The sequence below is a fragment of the Papio anubis genome, chromosome 8, assembly GCF_008728515.1.
Source record: "Papio anubis isolate 15944 chromosome 8, Panubis1.0, whole genome shotgun sequence".
Taxonomy (NCBI): Eukaryota; Metazoa; Chordata; class Mammalia; order Primates; family Cercopithecidae; genus Papio; species Papio anubis.
This window is the reverse complement of record NC_044983.1, coordinates 104,766,034-104,791,142: the sequence shown is the minus strand read 5'-3', so window position 1 is coordinate 104,791,142 and position 25,109 is coordinate 104,766,034. Positions and strand designations below refer to the sequence as shown.

Below are 25,109 nucleotides of genomic sequence, written 5' to 3'. Positions count from 1 at the left end.
AAAAAAAAAAAAAAAATTTAGGAGGAAGAAGCTAGAAGCAAGATTATAAAATAATCTGTCATTCATTTACTTTTCAAAGTAAAACCAAACAAAATTCCAATGTCATGAGAGAACAAATTCATGAATTTCTATGCTTTATGAGTTAGTATTAATTTTAAAAGATTCACGAGCAGAGGCACCAAAAACTTTCACTACCAAAAAATCCTGAAAAGTATGAAAAGAACTATGACTATAGTTGGATTAGTCATAATTATTGGATTATTGTCCAGCAATAATCCAATGGATTATTGTTCAACAAATATCCACTCCTCTCTTCTCCTTGAGGGCAAAGTAGACTTCCCTGCTTCGTTGATCTTGGCCAATGGGACATTAGTGGAACTGACACTAGCAAATGCTTGAAAAGTGCTTGCTCTGTGAGGCTTGACTTCTTGAGCCTCCCCCAGGTAACTGCTCTCCCTTTGCCTGACACCTGGAACGAGTACATGTGGAGTTACCTGAGCTCAGCCCTTGGCAAGAAGCAAAGTCTCATACTGAAGCAGAGCCTCCCAGTAGAGCCCAGCCTAGATCAATCAACCTAGCCTCTGGACATCTAAGAATAAACGATTGTAGGCTTAAGCTATTGAATTTTGAGATAGTCTGTTGTGAATGGTTAACATAGAAGAGCTGATTAAAATCATCCAAAATCTCTAGAATTTGCTCTTGGATTTGCAGAACTAAATTCCACTGATGTTTTCTTTCTTTTTTCTTTCTTTTTTTTTTTTTTCTTGAGATGGAGTCTTGATCTGTCACCCAGGCTAAAGTCCAGTGGTATGATCTCGGCTCACTGCAACCTCCACCTCCTGGATTCAAGCAATTCTCCTGCCTCAGCCTCCTGAGTAGCTGGGATTATAGGCATGCGCCACTACACCTGGCTAATTTTTCTGGTATTTTTAGTAGAGACAGGGTTTCACCATGTTGGCCAGGCTAGTTTCGAACTCCTGACCTCAAGTAATCTGCCCACCCTGGCCTCCCAAAGTGCTAGTATTACAGGCATGAGCCACTGCACCCAGCCTCCAGTGAAGTTTTCTGATGCTTGGGATTGCATTTTAACCTGACATTTCTTAATAATTCAGTTTTTAAGTGAAACAAATTTCCACTTTTGTAAGTTGTGTTTTTCCTAATTTTTTAAGCTGCACTCGTTTCAAGTATGTCTGTTTTAAGTGTCTTGGACTGAAATATAAACTCTTTGAAGTTTTTATTTTCTAAAAATAGGATCATTAAGAGTTAGCGTCTCAAGTTAATTTGCCATCTGGTATAACTTTATACATATATTTACATGAAGATACACTATCATGCATGAGATGCTTTGATAAAGATATATAAGGACATATATAAAGTTATAGCGACCCCTTACTTCCCACTAACCTAGTATACTTTTAAACTTTTGTTTCACTTAGCATACACATACAATCAGGACAAGTTATCTTTTTCTGTTTTTAAATTGTAGAAGTAAATAATTTTGTTTGACTTTAATGGAGACCAAAGTAGCCAAGTGTACTTTACTATACAGTTGATTTTTTTTTTTTTTCACACACAGAAGTAAAATGCCTGGTATAGTGTTTTCTCTAATTTGCAATCTGGTCTAAGTATTGCAACTAATTCCATTTAATTCAACACTTGCTGAGTAGTTACTATTTGCAATGTTCTGTGTTGAGCCTTGTGGTGTCAGAAAGGTAAGTTTGTAGATCTTGACTTCTAGGTAGTACAATTTAGTAACTAAATAAAAAATCTTAATTCTTGAAGAGAATAGACCAAAGGGTGCAGAGAAACTTGACAAGAAAGCTATAATCTTATAAATTCAGAAATAACCAGATTTCCTGAATCAAAAAACCAGAATATGAACAAATAAGCAAACAAAAGCTCCTTTTGAAAATCCTCACCGCCACTAAAAATGACCATATAAAGAAAGCTTAGAGATTTGAAAGCTTAGATATTTGAATATTAGTGCTTAAAAATTAATAAAGGAATATATACTTTATTATGTTGTATATTTAAAATAATTTACTTAGGAAGGTTGCACATCTCTGCGTTTCTGTAAAAGTGTATCGTAAATCATGTTTTAATAAAATACTAATGTTCAGTTTACTCACAGGTATGCCATAAAGTATGTAAAAGGATGATTAAATAAAAAACTATTCTATGATACAGCAATGGGAAATACTAAAACATCACTTCATTAGATAAAATAACTTCATTTGCTTTTGATGTTTCGGTTACCTTTTATTTCAGTTTTTATTTGGAAGAAACATTTGTAGATATTTTGTTTAAAATATTTTATTGTACCACAGACTTTAAAAGTTTAAGTAACATCATTCCATTCTGGACATCTATTTATCAGAAGAAAAGCCATGGTTTCTGGGTTTATATTATTAAGGCACTGTGACAGTGGGTATAGCTATTACTCAGATAGCAGGTACATGATCCTTTTAATTCACAGGGGGAAAAAAACTAGAAAAAATGTTTTAAAATTAAATGTAATAATTTATATCATCATAATGAGTGATGGAAGTGGCGCTGCACACTTATGTTTTCTCCTGTAGATCCACTTTTCACCCTTTTCTAACCTGCTCCTTTGCCTTCTGGCTTCTGGTTGGCTTTGGACAGTAGGAAACACAGTAAAGAGAAGAAAGGGAAGGAGAAAGGTGAAAGAGAGGTATTTATTGCCCTGACTCTCACCCTTAGGGAATGTAGGGGGATCTTGATGGGCTCTTGTATCTCTCAACCAAGGGGCACAGCTTCTTTCAGGCAGCCTTCATACAGCTCTGTTTCTGGGTCCATGTAACTGTACCTTCCCTTCATCTTTTCAGGGCCAGCAATGGCAATAGCATTTTCCCCTTACTAGCCCTTTGAAGAGTTCTATTGTAGCTGTTTTCTCAATGCCAGAAGTGCTGGTAGGGGATGGTGCCATGGGATTGTGTTTTTTGATCCCGGTAGGAATAACGGAATCTAAAAGTGGCAGGAGTCAGTGCTTAACCGTTAGATATAAAGGTGGATTTAATTAGCACAATAGTCACTGGGCAGAGGATTAATCAGAGTGTTCTGACCTGCAGGAATCTGTGATAACTGATTGGTTGATCTTGAGATTCCAAAGATTAAATAGAGAGTAGCACATTAAGGTGATATTTGGTGTGCATATAGGAAGAAAACTAATAGAGGTCTTAGATGGCAGAAGTCTAACTCAAATTACCTAGGTAGAAATTCACTGCTTCTGACCTATTTTCTAGATCCAAGCCAATTCACAGACCAAAAGCCTCACCACTGAGTGAAAGAGATCTGTGACCAATTATACTAAGGAAAGAAAAATAACCAGACCTTCCATATTATTAGATCCTAGCTCTAAACTGATGCTAATAATCCTCGAAGTCACCAATGCCAACATGCTAACATGGCCCACCAGCCAGAGTAGGGGCTTATCAAGGGCAAGTGATGGATGAATCTTCACTTAGTCTCACAGTGAGTCCAGTAGGGTCATGGGTACATGTTATGGTTATTTCTCCAGTTCCAGAATGTACAGTGGAAACAGATATATAAAATCTGGTTTGAGTATTTGCAATCTGGTCTGAGTATTGCAACTAATTCCATTTAATTCAACACTTGCTGAGTACTTAGTATTTGCAATGTTCTGTGATGAGTCTTGTGGTGTCAGAAAGATAAGTTTGTAGATCTTACCCTCTAGGTATTCACAGTTTAGTAACTAAATAAAAAATCTTAATTCTTAAAGGGCACAGAGAGACTTGACAAGAAAGCTATTATGTCATAAATTCAGAAATACCTGCCTTCCTGAATCATATATAAAATCTAAAAGACTGCATTCGTTTGAAATGAGGACAGAAGTTGAAATTCTTCTAAGAAATATCTTAATAAGAGAAGCTGACAACATGGAGCGTAATAACAAAATTCCAGCATGTCCTGATGGGTTTGACATAAGTAATTTTAGCAGCTATCATGTGGCTGGTATAACTATGCTAAACATTTTCAAATCTTAATTGGTTTATATTGAGATACATGGTTTAAAATTTTTAAATGGCAAGTCTCTACTTTGTAAATATCATTAAATAGGAAAAAATCAACAATATTGATAGCATTTTAAAGTAACATGAAAGTATTTGCAATACTGATGGGAAATGGTAAATATTGACACTATAAGAGAAAAATAAGTGCACTTGGATTCTGTTATTAAACTCTTTTTCTATACTTATGATTCCTTATAATGTGTTTACACCTTGATGATTACAGTTTTCCATATTGCTGTCAAGAAATTGCAACATTTAGATTTACCCAGAAAATGTAAAAAAACATATTTGATGATGATATTAAGATTTTGTTTAGCAAATCATTGATTCATCAATGCTTTTTCCATTTTTCAGAATCTACAGTCCCTCAGAACAGTGTATATTGTGAGAGTGGATTCATTATAAATAGATATTTTAACTAATAATTTCTAGAGAGATGATGGATGGAATGATAAAGAGATAGAGATATAGATCTGAGCCAGTCAGGGTGGGTTAGGTCAGGTAGAGTGACACTAGACACAGTTAGTAACTGGAAGAATTCCCAAACTGGTTCCCCAACTAATGGAGCAGGGTCAAATATAGTAGTAGGAACTATGTGGATACCCTATACTCTAGGAACCATGTTTGCCACCCCCTTAATTAAATAAAAGCAAGTTTAAATCCTCGAGTTGCTGGTGGGGTGGGGGTAGTGGGGAAATGCAGAGATTAGTGCCATGATTGAAGAATTAAGAAATGTGAGATTCAGGATTTTCACCACATCCCCATTTAGTTAGCTTGCTTGTTTGGCTGGTTTGGCCAGATGAATTATGAACAATGACAGTAAATTAATGCAACATAGTCAGGTAATGATGTCAAGCATATCTGGTGTTACAGGTATTGTACCTTTACTGGAACAAATCAGTAAATCCACAATCCCTGGCACCTGGTAGGCAGCTATTAACCTAGAAAATGCTCCCCCATCCCATCTCAATCAGCAAGGACAATCGAAAACATCTGCCTTGAGTGGCAGAAACACTGCTACATTTTTACTTGCTCCAAGGGCTATGCCAACATTCCTTTCTCTCTATCATAATATTGTCTGGAGGTTTCTTGATAAGCAGAATACTGTGCTAGCCTCTGCATTTATAAAATGCTTCTCAAACACCTACTTTGAGAGTACTATTTGTTTCCTGCTTGGACTCTAATATAAATATTATACTTTCTGCAGTATTTGAACAACCAAGTAACAATGCAAGAAGATGATGACAAAAGTTTAGGAAGATATATTTAAATAAGTTGTTTAAACTAATATATTCCACTTACCGAAAGAGTCTGAAAGAACCACATCCTTTTCAAGCAGAGATACTGGAGAAGGCTGGTTGAACGCTAAACGGTGAAAGCTGACTGAAGCATCACAGACTGATCCAGGGAACCCGATGCTCCACTCAGCTTCCTGAGTACAATGAGAAGGGTCTAGCAATGAGCTGTGTGGAATGATGGTATGTCCTTTGTGCCCTGGGAAACAAACAAACAAAATGTTTTTTATTTCACATTAAGAAACATAAAAAAGGTCTACAATATACAGAATTGTGACCCATAGTACCACTAATACAATCTAAAGGTCTGGGTAATTTTTTGTTTGTTTGTTTGTTTGCATGGGGCAAGAGGATCTCATATAGAAGCATTGCAGTGCCTCTTTGGTTAGGAATGTTATTGTGGATTTAGCTGAAACACAGGGTGTGAAGCACCCATGAGAGTCAAAGTTGGAAATGGGAATTGGGATGAGTAGCCTATTCAAGGACACGGAGGATATAAATCCAGGTGTTATGACTATAAAGCCTTTACTCGAAACTGGTAGACTACCAATTAATGTTCAAAACCTAAACTGAATTAAGCAAATCAATAAACATTACACAAAGCTTCATATACCAAAGGCATCCAAACATTCTCCCTCTTTAAAGTCACAATTAACGACTGTGGATGAAAACTTAAGTTTTGCATTTGAATTTTGAGATGAATCTTCTTTCATCCTTCAGAGTCTTTCAAAAGTAAATCATTACTGTCTATAGGTTTACCTGTCGATTGACTCACAGAGTATGAGGCACATAGCCTTGCTATCTTATTTAGACAGATTTTTATCATTTACAATTTGTAAAAATGCTAAATTCTAGAAATCATGAATATTTACAAAATATTCAAAATGTGACCTACTCCGAACTTGAAATGCTGAAAAAAATTTAACCTACAATGTATATAGAATTTTGTTCTCTTTTGGTATTCTTTGAATAAATTAAAAATTTAGGATTTAGATTGGAAGAAAAGGGTTCACAGCAGGTTTGTGACTTATTTCTTCTCTTAAAAGTATTTTCACAAGGATAGATCCAGTCTGTCTACATTGCTTTTGTAAATAAGCCTGCAATTTATATGTTTCTGGAGCATGACTGGCTGGAGAATTAGTGTAGTGATGTAAGCAGTTTCTTTTCTGTGCAACTTAACTGAGTATAAAATGGAGGCATTCTAAAAGTGAAATGGTTTCCCTTTGTGAACAATGTTTCCATGAATATTGCCCCAAATTTTCTGTTAATTTAAAATCAATTGTGCCAATGCAGGAGAAAAAGGACATATTTGGAGGCTGCCTCTGACAGCTCGGGGCTCTTCCATTAAAGAATGTCTCATCTGTGCCTGGTGCTTGCCTCTGTCATTTAAATTATTAGTAAAGTTTGATATTAGGTAAGATCTGTAATGCACCTAAGTCTGCTTTAACAAATTAACTCTGTGCTAATGTATTTCCAATGGATTTTTATCACGAATTAAAAAGTAACATTACCTGTAAGTGAGCCATCAACATCAATCAATACCATTTCATGTTCCCAGCGAAAGCCGGCCTTGTTTGGTGTGTGAAAATACTGGATGTCAACAAACTTTGCACTCCAACCCCCACATCTGTCATTACAAACTCCAGAGATGGATGTCACTCCCAAAGCTACACAGTTGGGACGGTCAAAGTTCATAAAGTGCACAGAAGATACAGTCAAGCCTTCACTAAATGGGAGAACCAGGCCTTTTGTTGTGCAAAATGCAGACCCCATTCCCAGTTCATCAAGGTGGCCAACTATTTTGGCATTTTTAATCACTGCTCCATTGGTTTCTCCCCACCCTCCAACATAAGGAGCCAGGATCCTCTTAGTCTCGATTCCAGCCTCATAGTTATTCACCATCACAAAGTTATGGAACTGAAGGGCACCTCCATTGACCCATTCAGCTCCTTTTTGACAATTCCAAGTAGTAAGTGAGTTAAATATTGCAGGCACAGGCACGGTAGACGTACAAGATCCTGTTTGCATGGGGAAATATTCCTCAAAGATCCACATTCCAAACCAACCTTGAGAATGGACGGTATTGTTAAAAAATTTGCCAAGGGGAACTCTTTTTTGACAAATGTTTCTGTCATAGGATGGCCCATCAGGGTGGTTGTTCATCCGGTACCAAAAGCCAAAGTGAGTGCCGCCAGCAACAGCATTGTGTTGTATGGTATTGTTTGGGTTGGTGACCCAAAACGCAGCCGGGGTCACATCATCATTCAGTAGACTGGTACTTTGCTGTACAAATACTGCCAAGTTATACTGGAGGATATTGCCATGTTCAATACCGTCTTCTATAAAAAATGCTCCTCCCTTAATATCATATATAATATTCCTCTCAACCAGAAGATGGTGTGTGTTATGGATAGTAACAGCTCTGTTATAGGCCTGGTGAATTGCACAGCCTCTTACGTAAGATTTAAACTGTAAATCTCCAAGCAGGTGCCAATGTATTGGATATCGCCCCAACCGGAAAGCCTGGCCAGCATGGAATACCTGTTAAGCCCAGAAATCACAGTTATTTAGTAATAGCTCAGATGTTGAGCTTGTATTTTCTTGTTTCAAAAAAATCTCAAATTTTATGTTATTATTAATACATTTATTTCTTCTAAAGTTTTCATGTTTATTGTTTGAAAATGTCATTGAACCTCCAACCCACCATGTTTTATACAATGTATAACAGACCACACTTACTACAAAATGAATGAAAGAATATAAAAAGCCATCTTTGACTCTTCTGCTTTTTACCTTGGTATATTAGTAAACTTCTGTGTTTCAGAAAATAAAACATCTTGACAGACTTCTTTTTCTCTTTTACTTTACTTTGCTTCTTATGGAATAATAAGAAACATTTCTTGAATGTTTTATGTGTGCCAGATGTTGTGCTCCTTTGCATGCATGATCCTAGTCTTTGCCATAATCCCCTAAAGTAGGCACTTACCATTGACTTCATTTTACAGATTAATAAATGGAAGTTTAGAAAGGCTGAGTATCTTGTTTATGGTTACGAAGTTCCATTTAAACCCAAGTTGGTCTAACTCTAGAGCTGGTGCTCTTAATCACGGGGCTGTGCATTCTTTCAAATGGTCTATGATTTAATAATTTAATACAGAGGATACCAGTGTGTCTGTGTGCATGTATACGTGCATGCGTGCATGCGTGTGAGCATGCACAGGTGTGTCATATAATCTCATGGGGTAATGAAATAAAACATTAGGTCCACTATTTTTGTTGTCCATCTAAAACTAAAAATTAACCATTATTAATATTCGATATTCAGATCAAACTAGCAATCTCACTTAGTCCATATCTCAGATGTCACATGTAACATATCTCAGGAGGAGGGAAGTTTACAAAATGGAGGTGCTGACTATGTCACCATCAATGCAGTCGCAGTGTGCCCGGTTTAACGGATTTATGGATTTTATTATCCCTTCCTCCCTCCCTTCCTTCCTTCTACTGAATACATGATAAAAACTATGCCAAACCCTGATTATACAGCCTGAATATAAATAAGATACATGGGAGTTTCTAATGTCATAGCAATAATATGCATATTTAAGTATTTGTTTAATTTATAATCAACTGAGAATCTACTATATGCCATGCATTGTTCCAGGGAATCAGCAGAGAACCATAAAGACAACATCTGTAAAATAATAGAGCTTATGTTCTAGAGGAAGAGATTGAAAATAAATAAAAATAGATATCCTGTTAGGAGTTATGTATAAATAAAGTAAATAGGAGTTTGGGTGGCAATTTTAAATAAAAGTGGTGAGGAAAGTCCTCTCTGGAGTGATTACACTCGTCAAAAGATCTGACTGAAATAGGGGTATAAGCCATGCAAGTATTTGGTGGAGGAGGATTCCAAGCAGAATGAAAAGCAAGTACAGGCTGGGCATGGTGGCTCACGCCTGTAATCCTAGCACTTTGGGAGGCCGAGGCAGGCAGATCACAAGGTCAGGAGATCAAGACCATTCTGGCCAACATGGTGAAACCCTGTCTCTACTACAACTACAAAAATTAGCTGGGTGTGGTGGTGCACACCTGTAGTCCCAGCTACTTGGGAGGCTGAGGCAGGAGAATCACTTGAACCCGGGAGGTGGAGGTTGCAGTGAGCCGAGATCGTGCCACTGCACTCCAGCCTGGCAATAGAGTGAGACTCCGTCTCAAAAATAAATAAATAGATAAACAAATAATGAAAAGCAACTATGAAGGACCTGAGATAGGAATGTGCTTGACATGATCACATAAGGGGTCCTCTATTACTAGCATGGCACAAGAAAGGCATAGGGTCGTAGAAGATAAATCAGAGGGCATCTCTGGGTCAGATCACATGGTTCCTATGGGATGGACTTAGACCTGTTGTTTTACGTATACTATGAAGCCACTGAAGGATTCTGAAGAGGGGTGTAACAAGATATGATTTATGGTTTTAAAATTTTACTTTGACTGAAGTGTGGAGACTCTATTAGAGCAAGGTGGGAGCAGGAAGACCAGGTAGGAGAAAATCACAGCAGTCCAGGTGGGAGGAGATAGTGGCTCAGGCTCAGGGTCAGGTGGAGGTATGGAAAGAGACTGGATTCTGGATACAGCATTTTGTGGGTAGAGAAGATAGAATTGCTGATGAATTTGATTTGGGGTGTGAGAAAATTTGAGAAACAAAATTTTGGTATGATCAAATGGGTATATTAAAATTGTTTACTTATGTATCTGTCTCCCCTATCAGATTCTAAGTAGCATTGACAAACAGCAGGAGCTCAATACATATTTATCGTATGGATAACCTTGAGAAAACCACTGTGATTTAGTAATAATGCCTCTCACCTCTACATATTCTATTCTCCCAGTTACCATGTTAGCACCAGGTACAGGAGCATGAAACATAATACAGCCTCCAAATTGGTCACTTCCTATTTCTTCTCCAAACTTTCCTTGGAGACAGGTCTGTGTAGCAAATTCTCCTTTAAAACAGTTTTTAAAGCATCATTAAAAAACATGTCAGAATCCTCCTATATTGAGGATTTGAATCCTCAATTTGAATTTCTCATAAGTAGTTGTATCATTTGATTCACTTATAATCTCAACCTCATCCTAGAACATAGTTATTTGTATTCACATCATTTCCTCTTTCAGATAGCAAGATAGGTAAGTACCTTGTCTTGTTCAACTTTGTATTCCCTAAAGTACTTACACAGTATTTTTCAGAGAAGATACTAAACAAATATTTGAATGATCAAGGGAATATTGATAATGGGATTCAGTTTTATTATTTCTGAAGCCTTCCCCAAGATTTGAGGATTAACATAATCAATGCAATTTTACATTTGTAGAACATGAGAATATGCATTATGTCACTTACTTTTTACAACCATAGTAAATAGAACAGAAAGTGTTCTTAATTTAAACAGGATGAAACTGGGTTTCATGTACATTGTGAGACTTGATGCAGATGAACTGGAATGAGAACGTGGCTCACTTGACATCAAATCCCATGAGCTTTGTCTTATACTTCTTTTTGAAGAAAAGGCTATTATTTAAGCTGCATCAGTTATTATTCAACTACTTATAGTATTGTAATGATATCAATGATTACTTCAAATATTTAAAAGAGAACTTGTAAGATGCATTATGCTTCCTGCTATAGATATGAGAGCTGTGATAAACATCATTAAAATTCACCAATATCCATTTCCCTTCTATTTCTGGGTATATGGGGTTTGCACTAACTCACTCTCTTCAAGTTAGACACAGCCATGGAATCAGTTCTGACCAATGACCCTTGAGTATAAGAAACACCTATCACTTTGAGACCAAAGCAATTAGTTGCTAGTGCTTTACGCTTCAGCAATCTCCTCTCCTGCCTCAGAGATCACAGAAGCCCATGCTGAGATAGATCCTTCATAAGCCTGGATCTCAAGGCAATTATAATGAGAAGAGCCCACCTGTTGACCCATATGGGACACATGTAGTATGAATGAGAAATAAACTTTTTTTTTTTTTCTTTTTTTTGAGATGTAGTCTCGCTCTGTCGCCCAGGCTGGAGTGCAATGGTGCGATCTCGGCTCACTGCAAGCTCCGCCTCCTGGGTTCACGCCATTCTCCTGCCTCAGTCTCCCAAGTAGCTGGGACTACAGGTGCCCGCCACCGCACCTGGCTAATTTTTTTGTATTTTTTAGTAGAGACGGGGTTTCACCGCGTTAGCCAGGATGGTCACAATCTCCTGACCTCGTGATCCGCCCTCCTGGGCCTCCCAAAGTGCTGGGACTGCAGGCGTGAGCCACCGCGCCCGGCCATGAAATAGACTTTTATATTTTAAATCACTGACATTTTGGGCTTGTTGATAAATAGAGCATAACCTAGTCCAGTGGTTCTTAACTGAGGCCAATTTTGCCCCCAGGGAACATTTTTGCAAAGTCTGCAAATGCTTTTGGGTGTCACAGTTGTTGGAGGAGGCTACTAGAATTTAGTTGGTAGATGCCAAGTGTGCTGTTAAACATTCTGTGATGGACAGGACGGTGCCCCACAGCAAAGAATTATCTGAGCCAAAGTACCAACAGTGCTGACTTTGAAAAACTCTGACTTAGCCTACCCCCACTGGCTCAGATCTATATATCTATAGATTTTTCCCCCCCATCATTCCATCTATCCATTTGTCTGTCTATCCATCATCAGTCTAGGAATTAATTAAAATATCTTTCTACAGTATATCTACTCTCACACTGTTCTGATAAACTGCAAATTCTGGAAAATTGAAAAAGTCCTGATGAATCAAAGATTTGCTAAACGGAATCTTTGTATCACTATCAAATACAGTTCTCCATATTTTCTGAGTAAATCTAAATAACGCAGTTTCTTGCTGGCAATACGTAAAACTAATCATCAGGGTCTAATCTAAACATAATAATGAATCACAAGTATAGGAAGAGAATTTATCAACAGAAACCAAGTGCACTTATTTCTCCCATTATAGTGTCAGCATTAACCACTTTTCTTCAATATATTCAAATATCTTCATGTTACTCACAAATACTATCAGCATTTTCAAATTTCCATATTTAATTATATTTACAAGATATTTAAAGGTATCTTATAATAAGATTAATATCACTAAATTATATTTAATGATATTTACAATGAAATACATTGAAATAATGTATTTCAACATATACCATTAAATTTTAGAACTATATGGCATGATTATACCAACCACGAGAGCTGCTAAAATTACCTGTGTCAAACCCATCAGGACATGCTGGAATTTTGTCATTCCACTCAACATTATCAGATCCTCTTATTAAAATATTTCTTGTAAGAATTCCAACTTCTGCTCTTGCTTCAAACAGAGTTCCATCAGGGAGTGTGACCGTAATTCCTAAGTGTGTGTAATTTAGTGGATTACTTAGTGTTATGTTTATGCCATCAGCAGATACAGCCGCAATGGTCCTTTTTTCATTCTCTCCTTGACTGTGTCTGTAAAAATTTTAACAAAACATGTTCAAAATTAATATTAATTGACATAACATATTGTTTTGGTATATTTGCTTTATTCATTTTAAATGCTGCTTTGAAAAAACAGGAAACTATTCTTATGTCATATAATATTCTGAACAGAAATTAGAATAAAATATTTTATTCTTGCTTTATTAACTAAGTTTTACAAATATTTTCAATTCAATTAAATATTTTTCAAGTTCTACATTCGTTCCTAGAACTGGATTAGCTTATTAAAAGTATTTGGAAAACTATTCATTTATAATGTGGAGGATCATACTCAGTGGTTCTCAGTTGAGGATGATTTTATTCCTCCCAGGGGACATTTAGCAATGCCTGAAGACATTTTTGGTTATTACAATTGGGGGCTGCTACTGGCATCTAGTAGGTAGAGGCAGGGGTGTTTCTAAGCATCCCATGATACACAGGATTTCCCCAACATAACAAAGGTGATCTGGTCCAAAATGTCCGTCATGCACAAGTTGAGAACCTTTACAAAGGGGAGTCACTGAAGGTTCCTGAACAGGGAAAAGAAATGATTGAGTTGAAGTTTAGATCTCATTTTTACCATTCCTCCAAATATACCCCAAATTCCAGTCACAGCAGAAAGAATTTGCCAATTCTATAATGTATACATTCATGCATTTAGTCATCCAACAAACATTTATTGAGGGTCTAACCTGCATTTTAGGCATGGAACTAGGCACTGGGGATGCCAAGTGGAAAATTTCCCTGATTTTAAGGAGACAAGTGTGTCAGTGCTTGATTGTATAATATATTATCTACTAAAGTGTGATTGCTGCTGTTAACAAAGGTAAGCCTAAGGGAGTTACCTCTGTGTTTTCCCAACATTTTCTTTTGACCCTTCTCTCCCTTGGCAAATCCTTTCCCTCCTTTAAATGGCAGTTCGAATGACAGTGCCATATGTGAAATAGATTCAAAGCAGCTCTCTCAACTTTCCCAACCCTACTTCTGCATTCTCAATACACTCTGCATAATGCTCCGTTAATGCTCAGAGCAACCACGCTGCAGTCCTATGAGATATCTATCTTTCTGTCCCTTCCGCTGACTTGTCTGCTCTTCTAGGAATGAGACCCATTGAAATCATTTTATATGCTGAGCACTTAGTACAGCACCTGTCACAACTCAATAACAGGTTTTGATTGATTGAACAAATTAATGCAGAATGAATTCGTGGGGGTAACAAAGTGAAATGGAGCCCAAAAAGGAAGGTGATGTAATATTCCAGGTGTGAGAGGCTGAGAACCTAAATCAAACTGAGAGCAGAGAAAGCTGATGAGGGACATGCCAAGAGCAGACCAAAAGAACTTGGTGATGCAAAGGAAATAATGAACGATGATAATTACAAGGTCATGAAAAAGATTTGTGAAGAAGAAAACTAGAATGCAGGGGTTTAAAGAAAGAAAACAAAGGATAGTAAGGATAAAATAGAAGAAATGAGCATATAATATATAAGCAGTTTACAACTCTAAAATAAAGGATTAAAAAAAAGAAAGATGCTACAGGAGACAGGAAAACAAAGCTGTTTATCAAGATAATGGGTGGATGGGGACAAGAATCATTGCAAAAGATGCAGGGAAGGAATTGTAGGGGAGGGGCAGGGAGAGGTGGAGATTAAGGATGCTTAGAGATAAGGGTGAACCAGTGGTACAAGATCTCAGAGGTGGTATGCAAAAAGGCTTTAGATTAGCCTCTCTTGAATTTTCCTGAATTCGGATGATACAATGATTTCTTTAGAAAAGAAGTTCTGAAAAGCATTTTCATATATTGTATGTACCTAAACACATCTTTCCTTCCTTTGTTGTAATATAACAACACTAAGTGTAACAAGCACTTAGTTTGAGCCAAGTTCTGCTTTTACTGCTTTACACTTATTAACTAATGTAATCCTTACTAATAACATTCCAATTTTACTGAAGCACAGAAAGGTAAAATAATATAACTACAGAACTAGTAAGTGGTATTGCTGGGAGCTAGACACAGACAAACTGACTTTTGAAGGCATTTTCTTAACCACTGACTTTTGAGGGCATTTTCTTAACCACTGTCTTTGCAAACTATCAAATAGGATTTATCAAGGACACAGTGAACAATTAGATTTGGTGGGAAACTCCTTAATTCTTGTTTCTGAAAATTAAATAGCCCCATTCTAAACCCTAAAGCTACCCTTTCATTTCATACAAAAAACCATAAATGAAGATTTTCTATTCTGTTAGTAAACCCTGTCATTTTCCTGCTTTTTTATTTTGCCTTTATATAATTAAAATTTCTTCCAAGGGCAGAACAAAATGAGCACTAAAGCTAAGTATATATTTAACTCTTCCTAATAACTGCAAGTCTATTTTTAATATGGAATACGGCAAACTCAAAATGCCATTTTGAATTTTAAATTTAAGCTGAATCATGGCCTTAATAAAATTTAGCTGTTTCTTATCATAAATCACTGTTTGTTTCCTAATAATCACAACCATATTCAATTTCACTATTATCTATAATTTGAACAATAAAGCGAAAATAATGCTTCTCTTGCCCCTACCCCCATGATACTTGGTGGTATTATGTTACTTTCTGTCTTTTATGTCTTATTTGCTAAAATATGTAATTAAACAGAAATTAAGGGTCATAGTTTCAGTTTTAAAATAACAGGCACCTAAAAGGTTATGTGAATCATCACTTTTCATATAATGATTTCTTCTCTTTTATTTAGTCATTACTGACAATTTTGCTCCATGGGAGCCACTGCTAAGGCTATAAGATAAGAGAGTTCACTGGCTGCTTTCAAACGTGTTCTTTAGTGACTCACACTAAGAAGCTCATTTACATTTTTGCATTCATTAAGGTATGTATTTAAAACTCTAAGATATTTTCAAATTACTTTTAGTAGTCAAACGCTTCTTTTTTCCAAACAGATTCTTACATGGGAGCCAAACCATGTAAAACATACATTTTACTAGGACATAGTTATTTCATAAGTTCAAATTTATATTTTTTCTTATTGTAAATCTATCAATTATAATGCAATACAAATGGGATCAACCTAATGTTAACACTTGGCAAATCTGTATTTGGCTGTTCATGTTTCTTTATTAGAGTTTTCAAGTTTAAACCAAATAGTCATGCACCATCTGAATTGTCCCTCTTTATACAGTGTAAAAATTTCTTTTCTAAATACATATCATTAAGCCCAGAAGACATCATACCTGTGTCCTGTGCTTGCAATTACAATGTTATCTCCTGGCTTCCATGTTACTGCTTCTTGTAAAATTAAAATTCTTTCCCCTGCCTTTGCAGTATGAGCCAAGCGAGTCCAGATCACAGGAACAGGCACACCTAGAACCAACGTACACACTGAGTATTTCTTTACATGTGTTTGATTGGTTATTGAGAACTTTATGCATTTTAATCTTTTCCTAAATTGAATCAGTGTTGGAAAGGTTCATTTTGCCTTAGCATTTCATACATTTCTCCAAGAAGAAATATGTAGAATGCTTGCTTTATAAAAGTAACAATTGTGTTTGTAATAACATGCATATGACTATAAAACTTTTCAAAAACATTCTTCTGCAATGATATACCCTATTTATAACCATCTTTTTTTTTTCACAGGGACACAATGTAAATGGGTGTGATAATATTGACAAAAAGCAGAAGTCTATTGTCTTTGTCATTATTGATAGGAATTTGTTAAACTAATAATCTGGAGTCAAATGTAGACTTTTCTAAGAAATTACGTAGTATACATAGTGAGCCCCATGTAGGACTTTTATGATAATAAGGTATCATGTTTATGGTATTCTAAATTCATAAAAGGGATAGATTATTGCAATGTAGAAGACTTCAATATAAAAAAGATTCACACCATGCTTTCTTTAAATAGTATGTTGCCCTGGTACCTCAAACATGATCAAAATCATTTTTGGTTGCTGACAGTGTTCTAGGATATAGTTATAGAAATCTACAACTATAAATTTCTTGTTATATTTCAGAGAGACCCCATTTTCAGATACAAATATAAGAAATTACATTCTTCTGCTTCTAGACTTAGTCTTTTTATATAGATAAATAAATAAAGTAAACAGGCAATCACAGACAGGTACTACAGTTACTGTAAAATGAAATGAGAAGAGCCTGGAGGCCTATAGAAAGGGGGAAGAGGAGGAATGTAGAAAAGGCCCAGAAAGACTTTCCCAAGTGTGACCTTGGTTGAGACAGAGACAGAGTCTCACTCTGTCACCCAGCCTGGAGTACAGTGGTGCGATCTTGGCTCACTGCAGCCACCGCCTCCTGGGTTCAAGTGATTCTCCTGCTTCAGCCTCCTAAGTAGCTGGACTTACAGGTATGCACCACCATGCCTGGTTAAATTTTGTATTTTTAGTAGAGACAGGGTTTTGCCATGTTGGCCAGGCTGGTATGGAACTCCTGGTCTTAGGTGATCCACCTGCTTTGGCCTCCCCAAGTGCTGGGATTACAGTTATGAGCCACCACGCTTGGCCTGGTTCTGAGTCTTGATGTCTGGGCCAGCCTTGCTTGGATGTGGGAAAGAAGGAAGGGGTTAATAGGGGATATCTAAAGACATGAGAAGCCTAACACACTTTTACTTTGCCACAGGATAAATTATAATTATCACAGGATAATTATCCCTGGTGTCCTGGTGAGTCTTTCTCTACCAACTCCCTTAGCCACTTGGCCACAGTACCGTGCAGATCCAGGATTCCCTCCCGCACAGCCAGTGTTTTGGCACCATAGACAGGAAGCTCAGGAGATCGCAGGTGCCCATGCAAGGTAATGACAGCCTTGTGTTGGAATGGGGATGTCTCTGTCCCAATCTGCAAAAGATGTCACAAATGCTATTCAGAAAATTAAAACCCCAAATCCACAATTCTAATTACACAAAAGTTGTTCTTTTCTATCTTCTCTTCTCTTTTGAGAATTAATTGCTCAGTTGTTCATATCTTTCTTTGGAAAGATAAAACTTTAATTTTCTAGTGAGCCAAATACACTATGCCAGACCTTTGAAAGGTATACTGATTGACTTTAGCCACATCTAAGAGTTAATTCTTTCCTGTTCTATTTTAAATTCTGCTCTATGGGAATACACTACTATCTTCCCATTAAAAACACAATATTCTGGGAAACTTTTATCCCTACATGAAGGATTTTATACCAAAAACAGAGACCTAAACAAAAATAAACTTAGGAGAGGTTGGTATAATTAACTATCCATTTTACACATAGTATTTTAAAAAAGGAATGGAGAAAGGTTAAAAATGAACATGTATTATGTTCTTTTGAATACCTGAAGAATGCCTCCATCTGTAATTAGAATATTTTCTGCCTGGAGTTCAATGTCAGCTTCATCAAATATTAGAGTTCCACCTATGAATCATAGAATTTTAAAATACATCACAAGGAAAAGTCTTGTTAAAAGTTACCTATTAAATTACTCATTACAATTTAACATAATAATTATTAAATTATACAGTAAATTAAACTTTAATTCCTCATTCAAGTTCTGCTATTGTTATGCATGTAACTTCACTTCAGTTCTTTGGCAACATAAAAACATAAAAACTCCAGACAAGACAGTGGGAGTTTACAGACAATCAAATTCCAGGGAAGATTACTTTCCCTCGAACATTGGGAAAGTAGCTTATTTTAGATGCTACTAAATAGCTCAGCTATGCAAATTCGTTCTACAAAGACAGCACCTCAAAATATAAATTAATAATGAAAGCATTTAAAGAAAAGCATGTTTATAAAAACGGTTATAATGTCAACATTAGCTCTGAACTTTTACCCATTAATTTGCACTGTCAACAGCTATAGCCTGATCAGCATTATTAAAGATCATACCAAGATACATTTTTATGAGACTAGTGTAAATTTGTAAGTAGTAAAATTTTATTTGTCCAAAGGTCCAATATTTAATAACTTCAAAAACCTGAAACTTTTCTATTTTCCCCGAAGTTAAAAATAGTACAATAACAATGCAGGAGTCTTCCGATGGCTCAGCTGTTATGGCAAAGTTTCTACACTAAATCCTCAAGCAGTCTACTCTTACCAATTAATGATTCTTTTACATGCAATTATCACAGTCATGGTTATTTAGTTTTCTACAGTAAAAAACAAAATACAGCAGCAGAGACAACCCCAGGCAACAACAGAAACAGGTTCATAGGGAAAGGTGAAAATCACAACCTATCTTCCAAAGGGAGTCAAGGGGATCATTTAGGACAAATCTCTATGACTTTTTAACTCTTGGGACCCATTACATCAGTGTTTTTCAAAGTGGAAAATGCCTTTTTTGTTGTGAGCTACTGAAAGTGGGCGGGCATGCTCACACCTCCCCACTTTGTTATTGAACCAAAAGTTTCATAAAACAACATTTACTTTTAAAAGGTACTTACTCATATGCATGCAATCCATTCTTATGCTTTCTATCCTATTTAATTTTTAAAATGCTGGCTGCAACACATTAAATAATATCATAACCACAAATGGATTGCAATACTCAATTTAGAAAGCCCAGGACTACACTGTGTACTAAAAATATGATGCAACTATGGATGTTCTTAATTGTGGACTTTGATTAAATCAGTTTCACAGAAATATTTCTCAGGCAGAGTCTAATGAACAGATATTCAGAAATTTACCCTGAATAAGCAACATTTTCAAAATAGGGGTGCTTTGATCCAGCAGAATGGTCTGTCCTTTTGTAATAACAACAAGAGACCCTTCTTCTGGGGGAGATTGTCCCCCCCATGAGAAATTGGAGGACCAAGCATCAATATAAAGAAAGTCAGCATTATCCTGTAATAGAACATAGGAGACCTTAAAATTTAGGGATTTTACCAGAGTTTTTCATTCGATTTTTCAAAAAGCTTTTTATTACAATATAAATATATTTATATTGCATAGTAAATATATATAATATATACAAACAATAAGCATTTATTAATAAAATCTAACCTACTTAAAGTAATGTTATAATTGCCTCTTGGTTTATTTCACAATAATGATCAAGTTTAAAAATCTATTACCAATTACCCCACAGCTCAGAAAATAAAAAAAATCTAAAATAATAAAATTTTAGGAAAGCAACAAAAAACAAAGCTACTTTAAATGTATTATAGTCACAGCTCAGTTATTTTTTTTTTTGGAATATTAAAGTAAAACAACCATTACCAATTATTACACCTCCCACCGTACAGTTTTTCTGTTGCTGTGATTACTATACCCAACAGCACTATTACCAATTTGGCCATGCCGACACCTCTGATGTGGTGTGAACTGGGCCCACCCTGAGAATTATGGGCATCTGTCATCTACAGATGATGTGTGTCTTGTTGGAATACTCAACATCACATTTGGCTTCAGCTATAGTGATATGAACATCCTCTACATTTTCACTGTAAAAGAGGAACACATAACATGTATGTTTTCTCAAACTTTTATACATCAAGCTGTCAAACCCTTTATTCCTACATATTATTGCAAAAATAAATAAATAAATAAATAAATAAACCTGATTCATATCAGCCACCAAAGGGTCTGAATTGATGCTTTTTTCCGATACTAAGATTTCAAGACATTTATTGAAAAAAAAAGTAACAAAGGGTTAAAGAGTCCAGAAAATAGGACTGTAAATAGCCAGTGTTCAGTGTGGGAGAAAATAAAGCAGTGATTTTTGTTGTTGTTCAGTGGTTCTATGTTGATCTCCCAACAGGTACTTTTAAAGAGATTTTCAAGGATCCTTGTCCATGCTTGACATTTTTTATCATGTTTGTGGACTTTAGAACTTAACCTCCAGGTAAGTCTAGAGTCAAGAGGTAATCCACAACTTCCTTGAGGAGTTTACAATGAGCTTCTGTGGTGTATGTGATCTGACTTCACCTTCCTCATCTGAGATAATGATGGCAGTACCAGTGCAAAACTTGAGCCAAATGAGTGAGTATGTTTAAAAGAAAAGAAACTTGGTAATTACAGTGGAATGGAGCTTGCTGTATGGAAAGGTTTCTTGAGCCCAATGAAGCAGATCTGGCTGGAGGTAAGATGGTGGGAAAGCATATCAGAAGGGGATTTATATTTGTGATGCTACATACTAGGATTGAGGGGCAAGTTGTCTAACCTGTTTAATCTGTCTTCTAACCATAAAATGAGATAAAACATCTCAGGAAGTAAGGCAGGATGTCTCTGTGGGTAGGCAAGTGGTTGCCACAAAATGTCTCAGTAAATGTTGGCAATTAGTACTATTTTTTACTTATGGCATAAGTTACGAGCATATAGGTACACATTACATGACTGTATTTCCACACTGTCCAGGCACAGGAGAAAGCAGGTGTAGGCTTGAGGTCATACTGCTTGATGCATGTGTGTGTGGAGACAGTACCTGAATCCTGATCCATGACTGTCAGTCTGGTGCCGCCTGTACTGCCTCTTCTGGGAGACACTGCAGTGATGAGAGTGGAGTCCAGTGACACTGCGATATGTAAACGGAGTCATTGAGCTGTGACAAATCTTTCCCATTAACCACACTCACTTCTGCAAGGCTTGCTCAGCTCCCATTACTATGAGAGGGAGGATCAGAGTAGATGCAGTTCTGCCATCAGACCCTGATTCATTTCAAAGACCTCCAAACATTTTCAATAACATCTTCCTTTTTCACACAATCATCTTCCTTTTTCCAATATACATGGGCTGCATATGAATATTAATAGTGGCCTCTAGCAATAACCAAAAACATTACAAAGTTCATGCTCACTATCAACAGAAGAAAAAGCCCTTGGATCCTGCAAGGAGACTCTTCAAGTAGAACATTCTACAAACCTGCCTGCTTAGTTTTCCAATTCTAGAGAATCTAGCTTTGTAAGAATTAGAACAGGAAGGAGGAAGAACTGTAGGAACACACACACTGATAACAGCAAGCAGTGACAGCTGAAGGCAAGGTCAGAAACAAAGGACTACAGAAACCTGATGCAAAGCATAACGAGAAGATGCAGAGCCAGTGTCAAGATAAACAACCTAAAGAAACTTTGACAGAGTCTCGAAGCATTTACTCACATTATATATATATATTTTTAATCAGGATTCAAACTCTGGTGTCGAAATGATAAATAAGTAATCCTTAAAAATATTGCATTTTCAATATTCTTTGTTAAAGGAAGTCAGAGAAAGAAGCAATAATATTTAGAAAAGCTTCAAAAATTTTGTTAATGTTTTAAAAGTAGCGATACATAAAATATATCGCTATTCTTCCTAGAATATTCACATTGTTAAATATCTTCTTAAATTTTGTGAAGTATGCTGAATTTGTTGTCTAAACTTCTGCCAAATATTTAATCTTCACAACAATCTATTGAATTAGAGTTAATAATATCTCCATTTCATACGTGGAGAAACTGAAGCAGAGAGAAGTTAAGTTACTTAGTTAGGGTTACACAGTAAGTAACAAAACTGAGATCTGAGGACTCCCTCAGAGACCAGGCTCTTAACCATTAACTAAAATGAATAAGTAAGCATGGGGAATATGCTTGAATTACATGGTTCTACGGAGCATCATTCCATCCACTTTATGTACATTAACTTATTAAACCTGACCAAAATCCAGTGAGCTACTTGTGATTCATCTCCTTTTATAGTTGGAAAACTGAAGCATAGAGAGGTTAAATAACTTATTCAATGACACAGGTAGGGTTTGAGTTTAGCAATGCACCACCGGCATTGACACTCATAGCCATTAATGGAACTCTATCTTTAATGGAAGCTAATATTTACAATGGGAACTAAAAATGTGTTCTCCATTTTGGTATGCTCAATGAATAGAACCATCAGTTTACACCATAAACTGGAAAACTGCAATTTGTGTAAACAATTCCATCTGCAATTTATGAATCTCAAAAGACATGTGAATCTAGAAAATGTCCTGGAGAAATTGCTTAGAATCAGGACAGTAATAAAGTGATTTAATTACTCAGGCAGCCAATTGCTTGAAAAATTAACTGATGCTATAAGAAATTAACTAGTTCTCAAAGACCATTATTTTTCTGACAACTTACCATTGTTAGATGGAGATTTCACATAATAATGTTGTGTAATCAGATCTAAACTGTCAATTTGCACATTCTGAGCCACAAACTAATATAATTGTGAATTTTGTGGATTAAATCCGGTGCCTGTCACAGTCATGGTTTGACCCACAAAGCTCCCTAGTGAAGACAAATAAAAGGAAAAACAAAGCTAATTAAATAAAGAGCCTCTTCTGTGTACATATTTTTTACCTTTATTTTAAATGTTAAAAGTAAGTTACATTAAATGAGATTTTCTTAGAACTGAAATTATAGTGCATTATTCTATAGATGCAACTGAATCTCTTTTGATTGTAGTGTTTTAAAATCCTCACTGAGTAAATGTCATATCTGGTAATTTATTTGAACTATTTCAGGAACTAAAATTTTACTTAAAAGAGATGTCTAAAAGAGTTTCAGAGTAGGCAGAAACATAGACTATGCAATTACAATTTTAAATTATAAGTAGGTTGGTTTATTTATACTTTCTTAAAAGTTTTTAACCAAAAATTTTAAATAAAAAGATATTAATTTATGTAGAAATAATTACATACAGTGATGTCTAAACATGATTTAAAAGAAACATTTTCACATATAACTGTCATTTTAAAGTAAGATTAAGTTTTAAATAGATTAATCATACATCACTAGAAATATAAGGTATTATATTTTTAAAAGTTTAGTATTACGAAATAAATAATTATACATAACATGTATTTATTTGCAGCATAAAGAGAAAAATATTTTGTATTGTGCTACATAAGAACTAGAAATTTTCAGGGTGGAAACCCCGTCTCTACCTAAAAAATACAAAAAAAAAAAAATTAGCCAGGCATGGTGGTGTTTTGCCTGCAGTCCCAGCCCCACCTCAGGAGACTGAGGGAGGGAGAATGGCATGAATCCAGGGAGGCCCGAGAGCTTGCAGTGAGCCAAGATGCTTTCCACTGCACTCCAACCTGGGAGACTGAGTGAGACTCCATCTCAAAAAAAAAAAAAAAAAAAAAAAGAACACACAAAACTAGAAATTTTATGTGTTTTGAAGAACTATATTATTTATTTTTTCTAAAATAAGGTTTTCTAAATAAGTGTTTTCACCAAACAAAATATCTGCAGTTTCCTGCATACTTTGACTTCTGTAGCTTGGATTAATATTTTGAATGTAAAGTGAATTGCTCAAATACAACTGTGGACACAGCTAGCTTTTGTCTTATGATGCATCATAACGATGTGCCCCAATGATCTCCGTGCTGCAACACTTTATAAATTTAGCCCATGGTTGCGTTACACTGAATGTTATTTATCATCCACCGAGATTTCCAGATCCTCAGTGCCGTTGGATCCAGTGATCTCAATTTCAGTTCCTGGTGGACCTAAAAAAAAGCACACAATATAAATATATCTAACTATTAATACACTCATTTAAAAGATATACCTCTTTACTTTATAAATAAAAGAATACCTAGTGTTTAAAACTAATATAAATATTAACAATACATGCTGTGTCATACATTTTGGCTAATATATCCACCATTCTACTGTATAGTAATTATAGTGATTTATCTTAATGTTTATTATTTTTCAACCTTTCTGTCCATTCTATTGAGTTGTAAGTTACTAATTCACACTAATAGAGAAGAGAGGAGGAGAGAGAAGAGCAGGTCTAGAGTTAGGAAGTATGAATGTCTGGGCAGCGTGGGTTAGAAACATATTTTAAGGATGGGCTTACTATCTTTATTTTGGTACCTTCCTTCCTGACATTAGCAACTCTTTTGAGGAGGGCTACATTTTTCTTAATTCCAAGCGTTTTTGATAGTTATGACTTGGTAAACAAATTACGATATGTAAATGGGTGTAAGATATTAAATACAGAAAAAGGAATTAATTTAAAGATTTGTGGGTGAATGTTGATGTTAATGCCTTGAATGAGTGTACATAGAACAAATAATTAGATTCTCGCTGTTCTCTTGCTTCCCTCTTTTGACAAATGGCCATCAAGGGCATTAAACATATGGAATTTTCTAGGCTGTTCAAATGAATATTAAGCATACCTAAATTTTAAATGAAAATTAGTCAACATAACTTTTTACAAACACAGTGCCCTCAAGTAGTAGTTTGATTTTTAATTCAAGTGGTAGTAA

General features: G+C 35.8%; 1 protein-coding gene across 1 annotated transcript in view; it reads right to left on the bottom strand.

The window, feature by feature from the left end:
• Window positions 1-25,109, bottom strand: part of PKHD1L1 (PKHD1 like 1) — a 191,211-nt gene that overhangs the window by 84,872 nt on the left and 81,230 nt on the right. The window contains 9 exon segments of the mRNA XM_031669316.1: window positions 5,355-5,546; window positions 6,859-7,888; window positions 10,220-10,356; window positions 12,624-12,865; window positions 16,108-16,237; window positions 17,604-17,733; window positions 18,204-18,283; window positions 19,561-19,768; window positions 24,280-24,341. Coding sequence (XP_031525176.1) covers window positions 5,355-5,546; window positions 6,859-7,888; window positions 10,220-10,356; window positions 12,624-12,865; window positions 16,108-16,237; window positions 17,604-17,733; window positions 18,204-18,283; window positions 19,561-19,768; window positions 24,280-24,341 — 2,211 coding nt within the window.